The 21,860-nt window shown below is 39.1% G+C and overlaps 1 protein-coding gene across 3 annotated transcripts in view; it reads left to right on the top strand.

Moving 5' to 3' along the window:
* CERS6 (ceramide synthase 6) overlaps positions 1–21,860 on the top strand; it is a 95,990-nt gene that overhangs the window by 25,241 nt on the left and 48,889 nt on the right. For all 3 annotated transcript variants that reach the window (XM_030277425.4, XM_030277426.4, XM_072932207.1), the window contains exons 2-3: positions 7,909–8,014; positions 10,251–10,381. In XM_030277425.4, coding sequence (XP_030133285.1) covers positions 7,909–8,014; positions 10,251–10,381 — 237 coding nt within the window. The remainder of the gene's footprint in view (positions 1–7,908; positions 8,015–10,250; positions 10,382–21,860) is intronic.

The following is a 21,860-nucleotide window of genomic DNA, read 5'->3' on the forward strand; positions in this document are numbered from 1 at the left end:
CCTTCTACAGCCTTGATGATGCTGGTGGAGGGCACCTGAGAGAAGGAACCTTATGTGATGGGGAGACGAGTCTATCACCCCTTCTGTTCCTTCTTCCTCTCCCTGATCTGTGCTTGGAAAGTTACAGAGTGACTAAACTTTATTTTTAGAGATTACAAAGAAAGAAAGCATTAGACAGCAGGCTGCAAAAATACTTATTTGTGACCTTTGTCTACATTTGTGCAGTGCTTGTTGCTATTCTGGAGCACGTAGTTTCCCCTGATTTCAGTCTTAGAGTTTAAGGAGAAACTAAAATGCTTAAAACTTTATGCATATGTATATTAAAATAAAATTGCTTCCATATTTGGAAAAAAGGACTAGTTCTGTTTGTAAAGTGCTGGCCTTATTTGTTTCCCATTTTTTGTAGTAACATATAGACTGGAAAAACAGCTGGAGCACTGCTGGTAGAGGCTGGGCTGGAGTAGTCCCATATTGGTGGCAGAACACCTCCTGCATGAGTCAGTCCCATTATGAAGTAACTTGGAGAAAGGATTAAATAGATTTTGCAACTCTGTGGGGCACAAAGGATTAGCAGTGTGTGTGAACAGGGTCTGGATTTGGGTCAGTGATTAGTGGGGTCTGGCCTGCAGCTTGTGATGGGAGCTAGCAGGTATGCAAAGGTTGCTCAAGCCAAATGTTACTGGTGATGGTTTTTGTTATTGGATCAAAATCTTCAGAAAATTGGAGTATTTTAAACTTTGCATGATGAGGAAATGTGTCATTGATGTGTATTTTCAGTCAAGAAGGCAGGAAAATATAAATGTGAGAAATCCACTGCAAAGATGAGACTGTTTTACAGTGATTGAAAGAAAGGTATGTGTCAGTCATATCAGTTGTGTTTCTTAAGAGTAACTCTGTTAGGACAAATAATTTCATAATAATGCTGTTGAGTGATAAGGATAATTTGGTTTTTTTTTTACTTAAAATTATGTGGTTTTGCTCTGTACTAACCAGTAATTCTGAAAGCTGAAATACAGGTACCAAATCTGTTTTTTCACACAGCTACCTTTTACCTTAGGTTTTGTTTTTTGGAAACATGTGTGGATTGCACCATATAGTTTTTATTTTGTATAATTTAATGTGAGGTGTGGAATAACGATGCTAACGTAGGAATAACAGCTAATGAGAGAAGAGAGGAGGAAAAGCATTGAACATTTCAGATGAAAGGCAGGTGCATATGTGTGCTTTGCTGTAGTCATAGCAGCAGGGTTTGGAATAGGTTCCCCTGGAAGGGTTGGCTCTGTGCTTTCCTTTGCACTGCCCTTAGATGCTGCTTAGGATGCTCTGTGGGAGAAGGCTCTTGCTGCCATACAGAGTTGTGTGCTTGGCTGTTTGCTTGGGCAGACAGGTTCTTTCCTTTGAAGAGGTTTCATTGTGGGAATTCTGACCCATTTCTCAGCACATCCAAAAAAATTCAGTGAAATTAACTTTCCTGTGTATATAGATTTTGGATGAGATTACCTCCATTAAGACCCCTGCCTGTGCTTCAGACATTGTATCCTATTGGATCTTCTGTAACACAAGTCGTTGTGAAACATAAAGCCAAAAAACTGCTGCTGGGATAGGTATACTGAAGTGACAACTCTGTTTATGTACTGATTTTGTTCTAGAACTATTTAGATTTTTCTGGGTTTTGTGGAGGGATTTTGTTTGTTTTATTGTAATTATTTCTTATACAAGTAACTTCTGAGTTAAGTAGGTCAGCTATACTAAAATAAAAAATTCAGTAATTATTTTGAGTGTTGTGGCAGTAAATCAGTTGAGCATCTGCTCAGAAACAAGCCTCTTCTGCTTTTACTCGTCCTTTGAGCAAATTTAGATTGTTTCTGTTTAAAACCAGCAAGCAATGTCCAACAAGTTAGACAATTGTAATCATAAATCCCTGGAATAATCTGTGTTTAGTGAGCATAAAGTAGATGAGCTGGGGAAATTTGCTCTGCATCACTCTTTCAAAAAAGGAGCCAGACTCCGCAAAGCAGATCTGTGTACATCTTTGGCACAGAAAGGAATTTTTGCTGGTTTAATTGCCTTCCCTGGTATTTTTAAATATACTGTTAGGAAACTAAGATTTTTATGGATATATTTTATTGGCAAGGAATAGTTTGCTTGGGTTGTTTTTTTTTTGTTTTTTTTTTTTTTTGTTGTTGTTTTTTGGAGCTCACAGCTGTTAGTGACATGAGCAGCCTTTTATGCAAGCATCATTTGAACTATGCCGGTGTCTGAGGGTTTTTACCTGTTTCACAGAGATACTGAATGTACATAACCAGAACCTACCACTTAACTAGAGTTGGTACCACAGAATGGTTGTGGTGGGAAGGGACCTCTGGAGATCCTCTAGTTGTGCTTGGGATGACTCAGAGATGTGCTGCACACCTTAACATTCAGCACCGTTGTTTCCAATTACTGTACATAAATGCATCCTCAGCACGGGAAGAGGAGACTCAACTCTCATTGTGCATTGTTAAGTATTAACTCAAATGATTTTGTGGACATGAAAGGCTAAAAATCCCCTTCATATTCTCAGGGTACATGGGGCCTTCATAGCTAAGATCCTGCCTGTCTTCATGATATTTTTCATCTGTTAGCAGAGGTCATGTAGGAGTGGTCTCCAGGGTGATTTTGTGCAGATCCTTTATGCCATGCTGAGGTATCTTCCCAGAAAATGGATTGTTACTTAGGTGATGGATGGTGTGTAATAACAGACCATTAGTCATGTCTCTTGGTCCATAATGTGACCTACTTTTGATAAAAATGAATGACAAAAGTGACTGATTTAAGCTGTGATTAACCAAAGTATTTTAGGAAAGTGTGAAATACACACTAGCTTAGCTTTTCTCACTTGCACTAATGAAAATTTCTGAGTGGGCTTCTGTATTGAAGTTGGCCACAAAATGAAGTTACTTAAGTGAGGGAAGAAACTTTGTGTGCTTCAAATACTGCAAGGAAAAAAAAGGTTTACTAATGTGTGGGATGATGCATACCTAAACAACAACAACAACAACAACAACAACAACAATAATAATACTATAATATAATATAAACTTGGCCAGTTATTTATTGCTGGGTTTGAGACCTGGTAAGACTCTTGAAGATCCTTCCCTCTGATGATGACTTATTTTAGACATGCCAGTTTTAAGTGCAGAAGTATAAAACACCCTTTTTCCTCTGTATCAACCACTCTTATTTTGATATTCTTTTGAATGGGTAATCTTATCCTTTTGCAAAATTAATTGGTTAACATTTATCACTTACCTAACACTGTCAATTATTTTTAGACTAGTGTTTCTTAAATTGATGGTTTAGAAGAAGCCATTATTTTCTTTCCATACATTAAAAAGTGTGTGAGTTACATGAATCTAACGTTCATTAGCCCTGTTAGCTTAATATTTGTTTGTTTGTTTGGCTTTTCTGGGTTCTTTTTCCCTGTTCAGAAAGCCTTGTTAATTCCTGCAGGCCTTTAAGGCTGTTTAAAAAGTCCTGAACCTGTAATCCGTTTTACCTGCTGTGGTCTCTGTGGTGGTTTAAATATCTGCAGAGCTGCTGAGAAGCTGTCAGACATGAATTTGCTAAAGGTCAGCTCGGAAATGGCAGATGACCTGCTGGTGTGAAAACACTGCATTCACCTCCTGTCAGAGGGCCCTACAGGCACATTCCCAGTGCCCCAGATGACTGAAGAGTTCTGTATCTGTGTCTGGCCAGATTCAGGGCAAAAACGACATGTTACAAGTAGTGTTGTTTGATTTATTGTAAGAAAAAGTAAAAAAAAAAATTTTGCTTTTCTTCTCATCCTTCACGTGATACTTTGAAAATCTTACGTATTTAACACAGACGTGCACATCATCCTGCAAGGATTGTGAGGGGTAACATTTCGAAATAATTCTGGCAGGTTTGGGGTTTTGTTTTCCCCAGCATTGGTGGTCAGGTGGGGTCGTTGTCTCCCTCGTGAAGTAATTGCGCCTGCTTGGGGAAACAAAATGGTACTTGATTAAACCTTGTGGTGAAGATGGTATTTCTTTTTATACCCTGGAGAAGGTGGGGGATCATTTTGCAAAGGATTTTTGACCCCTTTCTAGAGAAACCCTGATCTCTTAAGTTTGGGTGGGCTAGGAGGCCTTGCTTTGTGAGGAAGAGAATTGGGCAGGGCCTCCAAGGGGTTCGGGCGCTCTGGGTGGGGCTCAGGGCTCTCCTCTCCGGGGCTCTGCAGGAACCCTCCAGCTCCTCTCAGCTGCCTCACTGGGGACTTTTTGCCTTGGCCTGTGTTGGTTTTCAAATGTGACTTCTGTCTGTGAATGAGGAAGCTACCTTTAAAAAGGTTATTTAATTCTGATTTTAATTCCCTTGTTTGTGTTAGTCTTTCCTTTCTAGATCCAGAATAGATGGAGCTATATTCAGCAAAATGTTTTGTCCTTTCATTTCTGTGTAATTGAATACCAGCTTTCAATTCAGCTGTACTGAAATCCATTCAAAAAGAGATATTAGTGTGGTGTTTGTTCAGATTTCCATGTTTTAAAGAAAAAAGCTGGCAATATACTAAATTCCATTCTCCTTACTCTTCCACAATAGTTGGTCCCTCTTAATTGCAGTACCTTATGCAATAAATAGTCCCATGGGTTTCACCAAGACAGTTTAGGGAATTGAATACCACAGTGTAAGCAGAAATGGAAAAAATGAACCATGCTTTTAAGAAGTACAGCATTTGGCGAAACATTCATAGCTTGTACACGTATCAAACATTAATTCTGTTTTTTTTTTACTTATGAATCAATTTAAATTATTACAGAAGAGTATCATGTTAATGATGCTTTTTATGACACCTGTGAAATTTGGTACCCTATTAAATTAACTCTTACTTTAAACAACTTTGAACTCTACTACTATAGCCCTGAAAAACAATTTTATACTACAAAGTATATCTTTATTTGGTTAAGATTTTCTATGAAAAAAAAATCTCACATTTTACAAGTTCTGCCAAAAGTAGTCACATGGACAAAGCTTGGCTTATGCATGCTTGAATTAATGGTCAAACCTGCTCAGTATTGCAGGTGTATAAAATGTTTCAGTTAAAACTGCTTTCTCTTGAGCGTCCTAGTGGGCCCTTTGTGGGTTTTTTGTAGCTTTCCCTGTCCCTTCATCACTGACATAGCTGGCCAAGATAACCCTGTGTCTTGCAGCTGTGTACTGTGGACAAGCTCTGCTTTAAGTCACATTCCCGTTCCTCCCACGCATGTGAAAAACATAGGCAACAAAAGCAGAAAAGATCATGTTTGTGTTTAGAAAAATCTGTTTCCTTTTAGCTAATGGGTATAACATCTATATTACAATTTTAAAGTAAACCTTCCTCCCCCCCCTCCCAGGGTCTGTGCTTTGTCCTGGATTTACCTAGGCTATTCATTAGCATCACATGTAATTTTAAGAATAATTTAAGCAAACCCAGCTGGTTGGCTTAGATTTAAATGAAGATCAGCTCAGCATGAAACGTGTTGGAATTATGTATTTTTGAATTTTTTTCTATTTGGGACTTTTTATCTACTTTTTTTCTTACAAATTAGCAAGTTTAGGGAACTGCCTTTCTATTGGAGTTATATCATGGCCATCACATTCCTTCACTCAGAAGGAGAAAAACAAAATGGAAGTTCCATTATGTATTTTATTAAAAGAACAACAACCAAACAAAACAACAGCAAAATCCCCAAGTAAACAAACAAAATCATCCCCCCAAGCCAGCCAAAGAAAAGCCCCCCATACCCTCCAAATAAACAACAAACTCCCAAATAATGTCTTATTTCAGAGGAGGCTGACTTACTAAATGCACAGAAAATCCATCTGAAACCATTTTTATTTTGATTTTTGTGTTTATTTAATGACTTTTTCTTGATCTTGGTGGTGGTGGTGGAGGCTGAGCTTGGTTTCCTCTGTGAATGCATAAAGCTGCTGCAGTTGTCTTCTGTTTCTTTTATTTGTTTTTACTCTGCCTACAGCATTCCCCTGCCCCTCTAAGTTTAAGTGTTTCCTTTTATGGCTTTGTAAAATTACCTTTAGCACTGATTGACATTGCCTTTATTGTCTCTTTAAGGATTGACTCTTGTCTGGCTCTATGGCTTACTCTTCAGGAAATTGTTTTTATGGTCTTTAAATTGTCTGTAATAATGAAGACTTGAATTTCTGGCTGTTTTTCAGCTTTTTGATACAAGGGCATAGATGCTAATATTCTGAGCCCTGTTGTTACATAACGAAGTGTTTTAGAATTCCTTAGTAAAGTAAACTTCTGAATTCTGATTGCATTGGCTTCTTCAGCTATATTTTTTATTATCAGCTAGCAGCACTGTATGGTTTGGTTATGTCTGTATTGAACTTAAGAATACAATTCTCACTTCTTTTGTCAGCATTTACTTTAACTAACGTACAAGTCTCCAATGTGGCTGGATTAAACTGTATTTATATTTAACGTGTGCAGAGCTTACTTGCTTCGCTTTCATGAACAGAAGACTGGATTATCTTCTTGAGCTTAGTAGTGAAACTGGATTCATCCAAGCTCTGAACTCTAAAGCAGGGAATTTACACCTGATGCAGTGCCTTTAATTTGGTTGGTGCTATAGAGAGCACAATGGCTGCAATCTGCAACCCATTTAGATTGCCACTAAAGTTTTACGGAGTATAAGGGTTTTTTTCTTCTGTAACATGCTAGGAGCAAATAGTAAGATCACTGATATATTGCATGTATTTTTGAATATTTGTCTCTCACTCTCAGTCAGTCACTAACATTATTTCAGGCTATAGAATTGCCTTTCAATGGAAGTGTGTCGATGTATCATGGTCTGGCATCAACCATCTTTGTTTATCAAATGCTATGCTGTAGCCACTATCACATTGATCAGGGACATAATTCCCTTTAATCGGGGTGCTGTCTTAAACATGGCAGAAACAGCAGTTGTAGCTCATAAGAGGGCTTAAAATGGGGCTGGTTTGTGGGTAAGAATTCTAGGATTTTTTATAGCTTGTGGTCATTCAGCTGGATACATGTGGAACTACTTTAGTACCAAGTGTTGTTTTGGTCCATGTTGGCAAATGAAGTTTTGGGAAACAGAAGCTGTTTAAGTGAAATCATGAGTTATATAGTTCAAAGATGGCAGAAGTTAATAGTGTTCAGGTATGAATGTGATTCCTATACAGCATTTTTAGCTTTCATGGGAAGTCCAGATTGAGACTCATAGTTACAAATAATTTAATTTTTCATGAGTAGAGTTGTGGTCTTTGACTATCTGTAATGTAAACTATCCAATTCAACTTTAAAATGTCTCAGAGAACTTACAGAATGGTGTGAGGATTTTGGACAGCCTCATACTTTAGCAGAAGAGCATTTTTTGTGTCTCTGTACTATGTAAATTTTAGGCTTTTAGAAGATTGTATTGACTGGGCAGCTTGAGTGCTTACTGCCTTTCAGGATTCTGAAATTCTGTTGTGCCAGAGGAGTCCCAAGGCAGTAGGTACTTTGGAAACTGATTTTTAAAAAGGCTGTGTTTGGAGGATAATATTATATGCTCCTCAAGCTGCCCTGCTCTTTTCTTTAGTTGGTGCTTCTCTAGGAGGCATTCCTCTCATGCTTTTGTTCTAATCTCTTTTTTCACAACATGAAAGAAAATCCTCTGTTTCATGTGTCCTGTGGAGTTCCTTTCATCCTTCAAAGTGATGTTCCTTACTTTGTGATGTAATTGCCTATATGAGTTTCCTTTTTAGCTGTAAAACTAAGTATTTTTTTTTGTTGGTAGGATTACAATGTTTGCCCATTTACCACATGGCATGACTGATAACAGTAATGAATAACTGTAGGATTTCACCTGTTTTCTTCTCTCATTTTTTTGTTTCTCACAGGTTCATTGCTAAACCATGTGCCTTAGGCCTTAAAGTCCAAGCCAATGGACCACAGAAAGCTCAACCTAATGCTATCTTGGAGAAGGTTTTCACAGCTATTACAAAGGTAGTGTGTCTGACTAAAATATTTACCTTGTGAAGTGGGATGTGCCACTCTAAACTATATCTGAACAAAGCAAACCTAACAGATAAATGCAGTGCTGCTCAAATCAGAAATTCAAATATTGGGGATGTCTTTAATATGCCAGCTTGAGCGGTTGTATAACCCTTTGTTATGTCTCCTGTAAGTTTTCAATTAAAAAAAAAATTATTACAGAAACACTTTGTAGATGCCATATGGCCACCTACTTTTTTTTGCTTCTTACCTATTTTGTATCAATTTTTGCAAATTTGTTGGGGTTTTTAGAAAAAAGAAGAGCTTATTGTAAGCCAGTTATATTGATACTGAGTTTTTCATGAAGCTACAAAGCTACTCTTTCTAGGGAAAGGCCTGTGTTTCTGGTGTCCCAGCCAAAGGAGAATGACATAGAGAAGTGGGAGAAACTGACTGAATAATGTTTTATTTACAGCTTGCATGTCTTTTTTGTACAAGATTTTTCCCAACAACTTACATATCTGTCTCTACATCTCTCATCCTATGACATGTCACCTTAACCTGTTTGTTGTTTTGTCCATGCTTTTCAAGCATCCCAAATTTTTCTGCAGCAGCTTGCCATTCCCACCTTGGCTCCAGACTGCGGCTGGGCACCAGTGTAAACTTCAGAGAGTATTAAAGTCATAAAGGGCAACTGGGTTCAGTGTCACTGTCAGTGAAATATGCTGTTGATCTGTCTTGCTTGTGTGTCCTACACTATCCAAAGAACACCATGGCACTTGCTGTGACTTTTGTCCCATTTTCTGGGATGGAATTGCATGTGCTTTGTTTCTGAAAGCTGTAGGATACACTCTCACACAGACTCAGCTGAATGAAGAATGGTTAGGTTTTGTTTCTTGTGAGGTTGGTTGGTTGGTTTTAATGTAGCCTCATAAAATCTGGTAGTTTGACACAGGGTGTGAAATACCTGTGAGTGTGAAGAGCTCCGAATGGAAGTATCTGCTTTCCTGCAAGAATCTGGTAGCTGCTCTCAGAGAAACTGTCCAGTTTAGCTACCTGCCTTTTTTGAATCCTATATTGTAATTCTGTGAATTCAGCAGTTTACTCTAGTCAAACTCTTAAGAACTACATCAAACATTTCATTTTTCTAAGGTTACAGAAATTGCTTTTCTTAACCTTCCATTGAAAAACTAGTAGGTATTTTGGTTGACTAAAAAACTTTATTGAGATGGATGGCAAATACTTCTACCTTCTCTTGTCTCATCCTTTCATTTCCCTCTCTTTCCTGTGTTTTCTTGGAGGCTGATAGACAAATCTTCAGCCTAACAGAAATTTGCAGGTTTGTGTGCTGCAACAATTAAAAATTTAAAGCTTTTTGTTGTAAGAGCTCTTGTACTTCATTCAATAGATGGAACTGGTTTGCAGAAATAAAGCTAAAGCTCCAGAAAACAGATTGTCCATTTTTCTGTTTATTTAAAAAACTATGTGATCAGGAGAAATTATAAGTAGTACATATGCTTCACTGTACATGTAGAATTACTGTATGATTGGAGGTTCATCCTGTACTGCTCTTCAAATTAAGGACAGGCTCATTTTCTTTTCCCTTATCTCTACTCTGGTTTGCAGCCACAGTAATGGTATGAGACTTCTACATTTTCTGCTTTGGAGAATATTTGTGTATATTTAGTTTTACAGAAAACAATTCTGTCTCCCTGTTGTCAAGGTGATCTTCCTTTTGACGGTGTCACTTTAACAACCTCATTTTTTTAACATTATTGTGAAGAAACATGGGATTTATCTTCTTTCTGTTTCAGTCAATTTGTCTTCCCTAGTGCAACAGTCGATAGGGCAAAGATCCTAATGTAGGAGAATGGAACAAGTATTAGTGTGTGGCAGGCAGTGGGGTGTTTGTAAGAGCCACTGCTCCAGAAATGCATGGCATTTTTTGGCTGCTAAACATCACTTCCAAGTTTCAGGCAAGTTTCAATCCTGTTGTCCCTTTAAAGTTTTTTATCAGTAAAGGACCTGCATGTCATACTACAATATCTGTCCTAGATTAATAATTGTCAGTGTAATTGTATTCTGATGGGAATCTGCCAGTAGAGATTTCTGTGAACGTATTTCTGGGTATCCATGTGTCTGACAGACAGCCTTGGTAAGAAGGCAAGAGTCAATTACACTGGTTCTGAATATAAAATGTTAATTTAGTTGAGCTAGAAAATAATTTTTTTGCTTCTCTGTTTTGTAGCATCCAGATGAGAAGAGGCTGGAAGGCCTCTCCAAGCAGCTGGACTGGGATGTACGCAGCATTCAACGTTGGTTTCGACAAAGACGCAACCAGGAAAAACCCAGCACCCTTAGGAAGTTCTGTGAGAGCATGTAAGGATGCATGTTCTCTTCTTGAGTCTTGTTGAGCTTGTGTACTCATCAGTTTTCCCCTTTGTTTTTCACAGGTACTTTTGCAGACAATTAGAAATTTATACAAATTGGTAGAATATAACTAATGAGAAAAATAATCTTCATTCTCCTGAAGGAGTCAGATTATACTTTTTGGGTATTTTCAGTGGTCATAAGCTTTCAGAAATCATATTGTTGTGATTCTATGCTATCAGGGCACCAGCCTGATCCTTTAAGACAAGTTACCTGGTGTTAGTGTGCTGTCCTTACAGCAATAACCTTTAGCTGTACAACCTGATGGACGTCTGAGATGGAGGAGTAAAGATGAAAGGCAGTTGGGTTGTTAAATAAAAAGAAGAAAAAAGATAAATTGTCTAAAGATTATTGCCCTTTATTGAACAGAAGAACTTAAGTGTCAGAATGCTTAACTCCTTTCTTTGGTATTTACAGCTAAAATCCTCCTTCCTTAATGTTTAATAAATCAAGGCATGATGAGATTATGCACAGACTTGGTCATTTGGTTGCCAGCAGCTGCTGGGCTTAGAGTTACTAATTTTTGAGATCAGTGAAGAACAACCTTTTTTTCTGCAAAGGTTGTAGTTGTTAACTTGTTGGCTGTGGAGCTTTGGGAAACATTATTGCTTTATTAGCCTTAGAGGTAGCATGTTTGGGTGGCATGTTTTGCATCCTCTGTAACTCAGCTCAGAGACCTCACTCTCTTGTGCTGGTGCCAGGGCATTTGGGTGACTCTACAGGTAGAAAAATTTAAGCATACCATAAATACTGGCATGGATAGGATAGTAATGGGTGATGAATTTACTCCCTTGTGACATACATTATCAAAATAGGATGCAAATGACAGCTATGAATGCAGACTGGAAGGTAAGGTCAAGCTGTAGTGAAGTGCTGACAGAATATAGTGCCAGATTTGTTTAGAGGGAGCCATTGGCATTTCTGCAATATGTGTATTTAATAGTAATGATAAAACTTGTCTAAAAAGAAGCAAGATGGCATAAATAATAGGTCGATACTTGAGGTTCTATCTGTTCATAGTTTGCAAGAGGTGCAGTGGGAGCTGCCTCTCCATTTCTACATGTAGTAGAGCTGTGGGAATGTGGTGTTATCCAACCAATTGTGTGTGCCTTCCCCTGGGAGCATTTCCAGTGATGCGTCACCAGCTGACCTGACACATCTTGGACAAAGTTGTTGGCATATAGTTAGGCTACTACTGGGAACCCAGGGTTACCCTTTTGTCCCTTCAGTATGGGTTTAGTTTAATCTGTCCACCAGAGCACTGAGTGAGGTACTTCAGAAAGTTTTGACCAAAGAAATCCTTTGGTATGAGGTCCATAGCCTTTTCATAGCTATTGAGTTAATGGAGTGGCTTTTCAGATGTAGTGACTGTGTGTGACAGGTGTTTTGAAGCTCTGAGCTACCTCAAGTATGTGTTCCCACAACAGTCGTGGGAAGGGGAGCACTCAAGTCTTCAGTAATTCAGGTGCCAGTGGAGAGTTTCGACAGAATGAAGTATGCCTTTATGTAACAAGCAGGAACAGAGCAAGCAAAATGACAGTGATCTCCACCTACACCTTTGTACTGCTGAGCTGCTGTTGTCCCTCCAGAGAAGACTCCAGTGTTGCTGGGAACAGCACTGACTATAGCTTGGGAGGAAAAGTAAAAGAATCCATACCAAATGTGGATCTGGTTAAAAAGAACTCCAATTCTTTTCAATGAAGAAGATTCAATTTACTGCTAGACAAAGTGTTCCTTGGGCCCAGAGTGGCTTTTCCATGATGAAAAGGAAGAGGAACTGTGCCAGAAGGGCTGTAGGCCATTTTTGACTGCCTTATCTTCCTTGGAAATTAATAGCGTGGGCACTATCTAAGGTAGAGTAGCTTCAATGTGACAAAAGCTGAGAGTGAAATTTAGTGATAAGCACACTTGCCTGAGATGAATGATGCCAAAGATCCAGCCCCAAACACGCTATGCCAGTAACTTCATTACTAGGTTCTTATTGTCACAGATTTCTCACTTTCTCTAACCCTTCTCTTATTCTCAATCAATTACAATTCTGGACATAAGTAGAGTGCAGAGAAACCCCAAAACCTACCACTGCTCACTGCTTCTTGAGTGGGGAGGGGATGTTAGGTGGTGTTTTTGTTTGTTTGTTTTTGTGGGGTTTTTGTTGTTTTGTTTTCTGGATTTTTTGTTTGTTTTGTCATATTTTGTTGTTTGTTTGTATGTTTGTTGGGTTTTGTTTTTGTTTTGTGGGGGTATTTTTTGTTGATTTTGTTGGAATAATTGGAATAAATGGACTGGCTTTGCTGCCAGTCTTTGTCAGATATTCAGGCTATGGGCAGATGATGGTTATATGAAGAAAAAGGCAGTAATAAAATCTCCTGTTTATAGATACTGTTTGTGTCACAGCATTTTAGTGAAAATAAATTGCTTTTTCAGGAACCTTAACCAGTATTCACACCGTGGAGTTTTGTCTGTCAGTCTGAGAGAGAAGGTGTAGTTTGATCATTGGAGCCATAGAGACCCTAATGGTGAGATATCAGTGGTATTACGTACCTGCTTAAGCTTTCAGATGTTATGGTGATAAGTATTTATATGAAATATGAAATAGATAATTTCACTAGGTGGTGATTAATGTATATAATTTCCAGGTGTGGATTAATGATCCAGTCAGAAAGTAATAAATGCAGCACTGACAGCAAGTCAACCCTTGTATGCCAAGGATGTGGTGATTCTGGCATGACACCTGGAGTTAAAATCACAGTTTGTAGTCACTGGGAAAGGTATCCACCTAGTATAACCTCAGAATGCAAAGCTCAGGCACTTAGCCTACTGTATTAGTTGCAGGGGTTGTCTGTCCACAGCTTTTCTTTCTATTTTCTGAATTTAGACCATTCGCACTCCTTTCTTCAAGTTGAAAGATCCAAGATGCATAAAGGAGGAAAAAAAGTGGTCAACTGAGTGTGCAAAATGGATTTTTCTATTTCCATATATTTCTGTTGGGTTTTTATTATTCTTTTCTCTCTGTCCCTATGGCACAGCCTAACATCAAAAATATTACTTTGTTTATTGCCACACAGAATACAGGATCCAATAATACCTTTGTTAATGTTTGATGTGTCAGAAAGCCAATGCAGTAGTGATTCCCAGACCACTCCCAGTGACTTCCCAGTTTTAGTGTATTGTTTCTGTTCATACTACCAGTGTGTAGGTATGTCTGGTTTTCTCAAAGACTTAGTAGTATAAAAAGAGAGAGCATTCTGTCCTCTCCCCTTGTTGTCTGGTGCAAAGGGAGAGAACCTGTGATGCTGTAAGTTACTAGCCTGGGATTTTGGAATGTCATCAATGTTAACCAATGGCTTGTCTGTCCTACAGCTATATATATTTAAGCAAGCTGTTTATTAGAGACATTTATATAGTTTCTAAGGAGTGTCTGGAAGAAACATATGGCCAAGAGAGATGTTTTGAGTTTATGCAACATTCTGCATGTGAAAACATGAAAATGTGCAGACTGAAGAGCCAAAGATCTATTTTTTCCTCCCCTTTATTCTCTAGAAGAAGCTTGGATACTAGATTGGCTGTAAGTAGTGTCTTTTAGTTTTGATGTAGGGGAGAGAAGAGTCTCTGTCTTGTATCCTAGCTAGACATTATTTTTCCTAAGGAATTGAAATTTTGTTTAAGCATATTGCTTTGGAGGAAGATTTTTGTCTGTCTATGACTGTGTATATGTGTGTGTGTGCACATGTATGTGTATAGATACAGAGAAATACCAGTTGGGGTTTTTTTCCTGTTACACACAAGAAAATGTGAAAATTCTGTGGGCTGTTTGCAACTTCTTGGGCATATTGCTTTTCTCAACTAGCAGAGTATTTCCCTCCTATAAAGTTGTACTGGAGAAATAACAGTGCAAGGGGAAGAAATTAAGACAGCTGTTTGGTTGTTGAAATTCTGAACTGTGCTGATACACATGGTAATAAAATTTGTGAAAAAATTAATCAGTCTGTGCTTTGTGTTGAGCAGTAAAGCATTAGAAAATAAATAGGCTTTTAGCTCTTGAGTGTTTAATAGCATCAGGCTCTCCTAAGCCAGCTTCTAACACACTTCTGAGCAAAAATTTCTGGTAGATGGTACTTTGCATTGATTTAATTCTGATTTGTCAACTGCTCCAGTGCTACATGGAATAAAGGACTAACCAGTGTTTCATGACCAGAAAAGCGAAGCGAGGATAGGTCTGTGAAGACACACAACATGCTCTTCAGCAAGTGTGGTAGTTACTCTTCAATAGCCACAGAACTGCACTATCTCCCTTGTTTTCCTTTGCTGTTTTCCATGGAACGGGAATTGCTGTTACTTGGGCAATCAGATATTTGGTATTGTGTTGATAAGTGGATTGTGACATGAAGGGCAAGTAGGCTTAGGTGTTGGCAGTCAGATTTGTGAGGCAGCTTGTGGATGAAGGACATAGGTGTTCAATGAAATGTGAAGGGAGTTAGAGTCTGTGAAATTGTTCCAGAACAGGAAGATGTGACTTTGCTGAGTGCAAAAGGTGTTTATTATGGCTTCAGGTGGTAGGGGAGTTGAGAAAGGAGACTATTAATTGCTAGCAAGTGGTAACTGAAGTGCAGAGCAACAAAGATCATCTGGCAATTGTTATCTATACTAAGCATGTAAAATACTACAGTTTTACGATACTACTGTAATAGTTGCATTTGGACTCTGGAGTTGATAGATTCAAGGACCTATGACTCTTTTAAAAGAATTATAACAGTGATGCCTAGTAACATCACTGAAGAGAGATGTGCTTGAATGCAAGGCCTCTAGAGAAAGTAAAAGTGAATGAGGCATTTATACTGAGACTCATGTCAGGGAAACTAGAGCTGTGCAAAAAGGCCTGGAGTCATGTTTGACTATGTAAAAACCAAGAAAGAAATCCCGATCTGTTTTACATCAGGGTGAAATGTTACTCTACAAGAGTAGCACTCAATAGTTCTGCATGTTTGTTTTGTTTGTCTACTGCTCTCTAAGCCATATATGAAGTCAGTGTGGACGAGTGTCGATGGAGCCTTTTATTTTGTGTAAATGTATGTTTTTGTATGATGTCATTCAGCGCTGGTTCACTCATGGCCTCCCTGCTCCAAGAGAAGGAGACTAAGACAGTACTGGTTGCCTTGAGTTACATAATACATAGTAATTTGCAGCTTGAGTCCCTGGACACACAAATAAGTCAATGGCTGGCAAGTTGTCCTAATTTTAAAGTTGTGAGAACACAGTGCAGCCATGTCAGCAATTTTAATTCTTCTCTGATAAATCTATATTAAACATCTTCCATGTACCTCCTCTCCAACACGCAGCTTGCCCAGCACTCACACTTCCAAAGGCAGACTCTGGACAATCAAGCCAGCTGCTACAGTGTGGTTTGCTGTGGATTTATGCATTCAGCTTTGCCTCTTGGAACATCTGTATTAGGCATACTTGAACAGACTGGCTCAAGCTGTAGTTCAGCAGCACAGGCTACCATTGTAGTGAGCAGTAAAGGCCGCCTCCCTGAGCTCTGCATCCTTGCCCTCTGATTTGCCCTGCCAGACAGCTGGCTGTACAGCTGTTTTGTAGGGTGATCCACCATACTCTCTGGGGTTAAAGGTTACCCTGCATGCAAACATAGGGTCCACATCACTCAGATTTTCCTCTTGTGGGTAATGAGCTTGCTGGAGTTCTGCTTCTTGTGGTTGTGGAGACTGTGTGTGCAGTCAAGTAAGAGAAGGTAAACCAGGGAAGCATGAGCAGTACTTGCATCCATGGTGAAAGCTTCAGTTTGGATGTGATGGAGGAGAGAAGCAGGGGAAGCAGCTTCAGCCACCTGTCCCTCCTGATGTGAGAGGGTGGGAGGACATGGTGCGGTGGAGCAGGGCATGTTGTGCCATGTCCTCTGAGTGGATCTTTTCCTTCTGCCAGCTCTAATACAAGGGCTTAGAGTAACATAGGCTGAGTGAAGGAATACTTTTCTACTAAGAGCTGCACCTGTGGCTCTGTTTATACCATTTACTTCATTCTTCCTATAATGTTTTAATTTGTAATAGTAAAATACTGAATCTGGGTCTGCTCTTGTTGCCCTCCTATCCTGCTACATTAAAAAGCTGAATCATCTGGAGAAGAGGAAGATGGAAGTTCTTGCAACTCCATAGTATGCTGCTCAAAAGGCTGTAGTTAGCTCAGAGCTCATATGGAACAGACCCCAGCATTGGGCAAGGTTGGCAGTTTCCCTCGTGATTCCTCTCCTAACTGTGCCATACCCAAGATGAATCTGGTCTGTGATCACCATTCTGTCTTTTTAAGCTGGGCCTCAGGATTTCTCACTGCCTGAACATGGTATTAGGGGGAAATTACAACATTGTTTAAGTGTCAGGAGTTGCCAGCCCTCTTTCCCTGCTATTCTGTTGGAGCAGACAGGCAAAGATGTCCATGCCATGTCCTCATAATATGCTCACAGTGTTTAAAGACTTTAGTGCTTTAAGCACTTATTATTTTGCATCTTATGAAATTCCCTTTTCCCTCAAATTTAATTACTTAAAACTCTGAATTCCCTGCCCTTACTGCCTTCTGTGACACAGTTTTTAACACAGTTAATAAATTTAAATTAACTCATGTGCTCATCCTACAAAGACACCATCACTTAATATTATCATTGTACATTAAGCAAGGTTATAATTAACTAGGTTTCCATTCTCTTGGGGGTTGTATGGGCTCACCATTATCTTATATTATGGAAATTAAATAATTCCTCCCTAAGTTCTAGTTAATGTTAACACAAATCCAAAATTACAGTCACAATATAACAATTTAAGACAACAAAAGGAAAACTGAAAAGACTGCAGTTGCTACTGCTTTCTTGTGTTCTCTGCACCTTTAACTGTCTAGTTCTTCATTGTGGCAGAGACAAGCTGCCACCTTCAGTCAGCTTCAGTTTTAAATGAAGCTGGCAAACACTGGAGACAAGTGCCTTGAAACACTGAAGAGTTAAGTGGCAGTAAGATGTTATTTTATACACAGCAATGAATTAATTTTATTTTATACACTGCAAATCTTTACTTCTCTCTTCTCCCTTGTATTTATGTTGTTACACAGTTTTGTTTCATATCTGATTGCCTTTCATTTTATAGATACATGGACTATGCCTGTTCACAGAGACACAGAGTTAAGAGAAAAATTAGCTTTCACATTGTTTATCATTTTTCACTTATGTATAACTAGGCATATAACTACACTGTTTTCTATGCTAGTAAGTTGCCTGCCAATGGAAGAGGCTTGCAGTGGCCTGTAGTTGAATTTATGTAGTGATACTGGTCTCTGTGAGAACATGTACATGATGCTGATGGAGATGAGAAACTTGCTAGTTCATCCAATGCTTTTTGGCATGATGCTGTGGTAGGTAATGTAGCTACAGGCATATGGTAACCTTGTGTTTGTTACAGTTTCTGTCTTCTGTCTTCTTCTGTCTTTGGTGTCTCAGCATAGACCTGCTGTGACAGCACACAGAGCCCAGGCTGCAGTGGGGACCTTTCTGGTAACTTCATCTCTGTGCTCCTGTTTTGCATTATATGTAACTCCATGAACTCATACATTTTATTGGTAGTATCAGTGTGACAGGCTCTTCTGCTTGTATTGACTGGTGACCAGGATTTTCTCATACAGGCATGTTTATTTTTCACTTCCCTGAAGTTCAAGAAGCTAGCAGATTTAAAAAAGGATATGTGAGATTTAAATGCTTCACTATTTTTTTCAGAGGATTCAAGTAGTGGATCAGCTCATGTAGTCCCGGTTACTGGCAGGGTAAATCTTCTAAGATCAGGCCCTGAAACAGCCTGAAATTGTGACTATGAGACAGGAAATATTCAGTATAAGGTGCTGCAGAAAGTGTGCTTTGAAATTCTGAATGCTATCCCTTATGGTTAGTTATTTAAATACTTTAAGACTAATGAATATAGTTCGGTTAGATGATGCTTCCTGGTAAATTTGGGTTTCTGTCTTCTTTAGTTTCATTGCTGCTGCTCTGATAAAAGCACTGTTGCAAGGAAAATAGTACCAAAATTTCCTGTCCCTGTTTCTTTGTACAGTGCTTGATAACTGAGGGAAAATAAAAATGGACCAAAAAAAGCCTTCACTGTAATGAGCAACTTGTAGAGGTTTTTCTGAAGTTTTCAGTGATCCAACAAGCAATAAATGGGAGACACAGAAAGGGAAGGAACATAAATGAGAATGTAAATATACTTCTTCAGATATAAAAGGGAAAACAAAATTGACAAGATGAGGTTTGAATATGCTACTAAAAGCATTGCTTATCCTCCAATCTTAGCTACGATAGCCCTGCAATTCTCACTTGGAAGTTGGGGAGGTTTATCTTCCAAAATGGAAATACAGAAGGTGAAGAGAAAGCAGCCCTTCCTGGCAGGATGATCTCTGCCCGTGTGGTCAGAGGCTGTGTCTGGCTGTGCACAGCCTTGGCGTGTGCTGCATGGATCGAAGCACAGCCGGCGGCTTCCTCAGGGAAATGGGGAAACAGCACCGACACCCAGCCTGCCTCCACAAAGATCATACTCCTAAGGGTTCAGCATCTGCTTTAGCAGGCTAAAAACCACTCTGGGGCACACTTAATGCTATAGGAAAGTAACATTCACCAGGGGAACAAAAGAAAACAGGTAATGCAAGTTAGTCTAAGAAGGTGGTTACCTGGCACAAAGGTGCCTTATGCAGACAAATGTGTTGGCTATCATGGCTAGGACCACGCTGCTAGGTGAAATTCAAATGCAGTCTGGAAGATCCAAGTTTTCATTCCTCTAGAGCCGTAAAAGAGGGTCAGTGAGAAACTGTCGTGTCTGCAAATAGGTGACTTGTGAGCTCATTGGTGAGAATGGAGAGTAGAGGTCCCTGTTAGAAAGGCTTTTGAGTTGTTTTCTCTCTCCAAGACTCATCAGCTGTTTGCATTGAGTATCACTGATGAGAAGATAGGTCTGCTGATCAGACCACAAGGGATGGTGCATGGCAGCGACATCTGTTTTTTCTGTGTGCTTCCCATGAGCTTTCCAGATAGTATCTCTTTGTAGGGCAGGGTTTGGCAAGGATCATAGATCGCTGAGGTCTTATCGGTCCTTTATTTTATGTAGCCCTCAGAGTACCCAGAAGAGAACAGTTGCATAATCATTGAACAGAAACTATGTAACCTAGAATGAGTTACCAAAACACCTTTTGTATTATACATATTTTCTGGCCTAATTATATAAACACACTTTATTATTTATAAAATTGCATCACTTCAAAATTTAGTACTGTGTTTCCTTTCCTCTTTTCTGCACTACTAAATTTTGCTCTTAAGGCTTTCAGAGCTGTATTTTGAGCATACAGATTTAGGACAGGACTGGTTTCAAGTGGCACTGTAATACTAAATATTAAATAACTGATTCAAACTGCAACCAAGAGGAAAATCAGATGACAGTCAAGTCTTAATCCAGAAGAGGAGAGCAATACAGTGTTCTCAGTTTATCATACCTGCTGTTTTGCACATCTTAGTGAGTTGTGCACAGCTGCCTTCTTCCTTTTATAACACCTGCTTAACCACAGTGCAGGAATTATTTACCATTTGCATGGTCCAGACTGACTCGACAGCAATACCATGCCAAAAGAGGAAAGAAAATTTTATTAATTCATTTATTTACCTATGTATTATTTTTAATTAACATTTTTTATGTCTGCTTGCATCTGTCAGGCTTTGTGGAAATGCAGCAAATTATTATTACAGAAATCTGGGGAGGCAGGAAATTGGAACAGCAGAGTTACTTCCATCAACCATACAGTCATGCTTGCAGCTTTTATGAGACTAGGTATCAGGATTGAAGATAAGTAAAGATTTTGTGGAGTCTGCTGTTTGATCTCCTATTTATTCGATTGATTAAGCATTACTTTTCAGTGCTCTGTCTTGTATTTTTACATGATTTGTTGCCTAAAAATAGTATCTTTAGGGAAATTTTTTGTTGGTTTAGGGGAGAAGGATTACTGTTTGTCGTGTTTAGTTTTGGTTTTAACTTAAAGTTGGAGTATAATAGGTAGGTAGACAATGTCACAAATATTAAGAAGTTGATCCAAAAGTTCAGAGTCCATTGTTTTTTTAGGATCATCCTCTAAATATTTGTCTTTAGAGGTAGTCATCTACAAGGAATGTATACCTCTGGCTATGTCAGAAGCAACATTAATTGGATTAAGTCTTCTTGAGTGAATCAGAAAGTTGAAGGCTGTCATACTGTAGTTGGGGGAGCAGAAAAATGCAATTTGAGGCTACTTTAAGTCATAGTGAGCATGTGTGGAACTTAGTGATCATTTAAAAGAAATAAACAGCTTCCCATTTAAAAGAAATAAACATTGAATTTTCAGCATAAGAACTGTTTAAACTCAGCCTCAGAAGTGCTCCTTTGAGCACTCTCACAGTGAATATGCTTTTCCTTTCACAGTCACAGGAAACCATTGCAGCGCAAAGCAGTTTTCAGTCCCAGCTAATGATTCTGTAGCCCAGCTACATGTTTGTGCAGTCCATTCAGATTGTGGGGATTAAAATGGAGAACAAACTATGTAATGGTACTTCAAGCCTTCTCATCTCCAGAACCAAGACCTGCAGCTATGGAGTTTGCATGAAGCTCAGCTGACTTTCAGTCCAAAGCCTGAGCCCAGAGGTCTGTCAGCCACTGCCAGAATGTGAGCAGTGGATGATGGAGAACAGCAAATCTTACATTTTACTGTAATCTTACATTTACACATGGAAGTGTATTTCCATGGAAAAACTTTAGGCATGTGCAGTTTCTCTGAAAATACTTTTCAGAGCCAGAGAGCAAGTTTCTTCAACTGCAGGCAATGTGGTGAGCCTATGACTAGTTGTTAAATAATGATGAGGTTTTTTAAATATTAACTGTTGTGAAGTGTGGCATTCTTACATTGCTGTTTGTGGTCCTGTCTGTAGCAAGCCAATGGCAAAGGCATCTCTTTAAATAACAGCTACAGTTCTGCAAGCATAATGGCTTTTATGTTTTTAGCATTCTGCATTTACTATATTTGATGTTTTGTTGTCAGCAGTTGGATAGCTTTGGATCTCTGCACACCATTGCTGAGCAGCAGACACTGGTTTGGCATCAGGGCCATAAGCACTGTGCACTGTGAGGTGTGTGCTGCAACGTTCTGCAGGAGTGCCAGTGTTCACAGCCTGGCCACTCAGTCTTCCTGCAAAAGAAGTGGAAAAAAGGGAAGACTGCAGGAGCAGAGGCCTTGTTCCTCTTCACCCTTGCCTTAGGGAGAAGTGTGCATTTTCCTTAGGGAGGCACCCATGCTAAGCTCACTCAGCTGGACAGCAGGTCCGTGGGGAGGATGTCAGATCTTCCTGACATGTGGTTCATGAGGTTCTGCAAAA

This window comes from Taeniopygia guttata, chromosome 7 (genome assembly GCF_048771995.1).
Source record: "Taeniopygia guttata chromosome 7, bTaeGut7.mat, whole genome shotgun sequence".
In the NCBI taxonomy this organism is placed as follows: Eukaryota; Metazoa; Chordata; class Aves; order Passeriformes; family Estrildidae; genus Taeniopygia; species Taeniopygia guttata.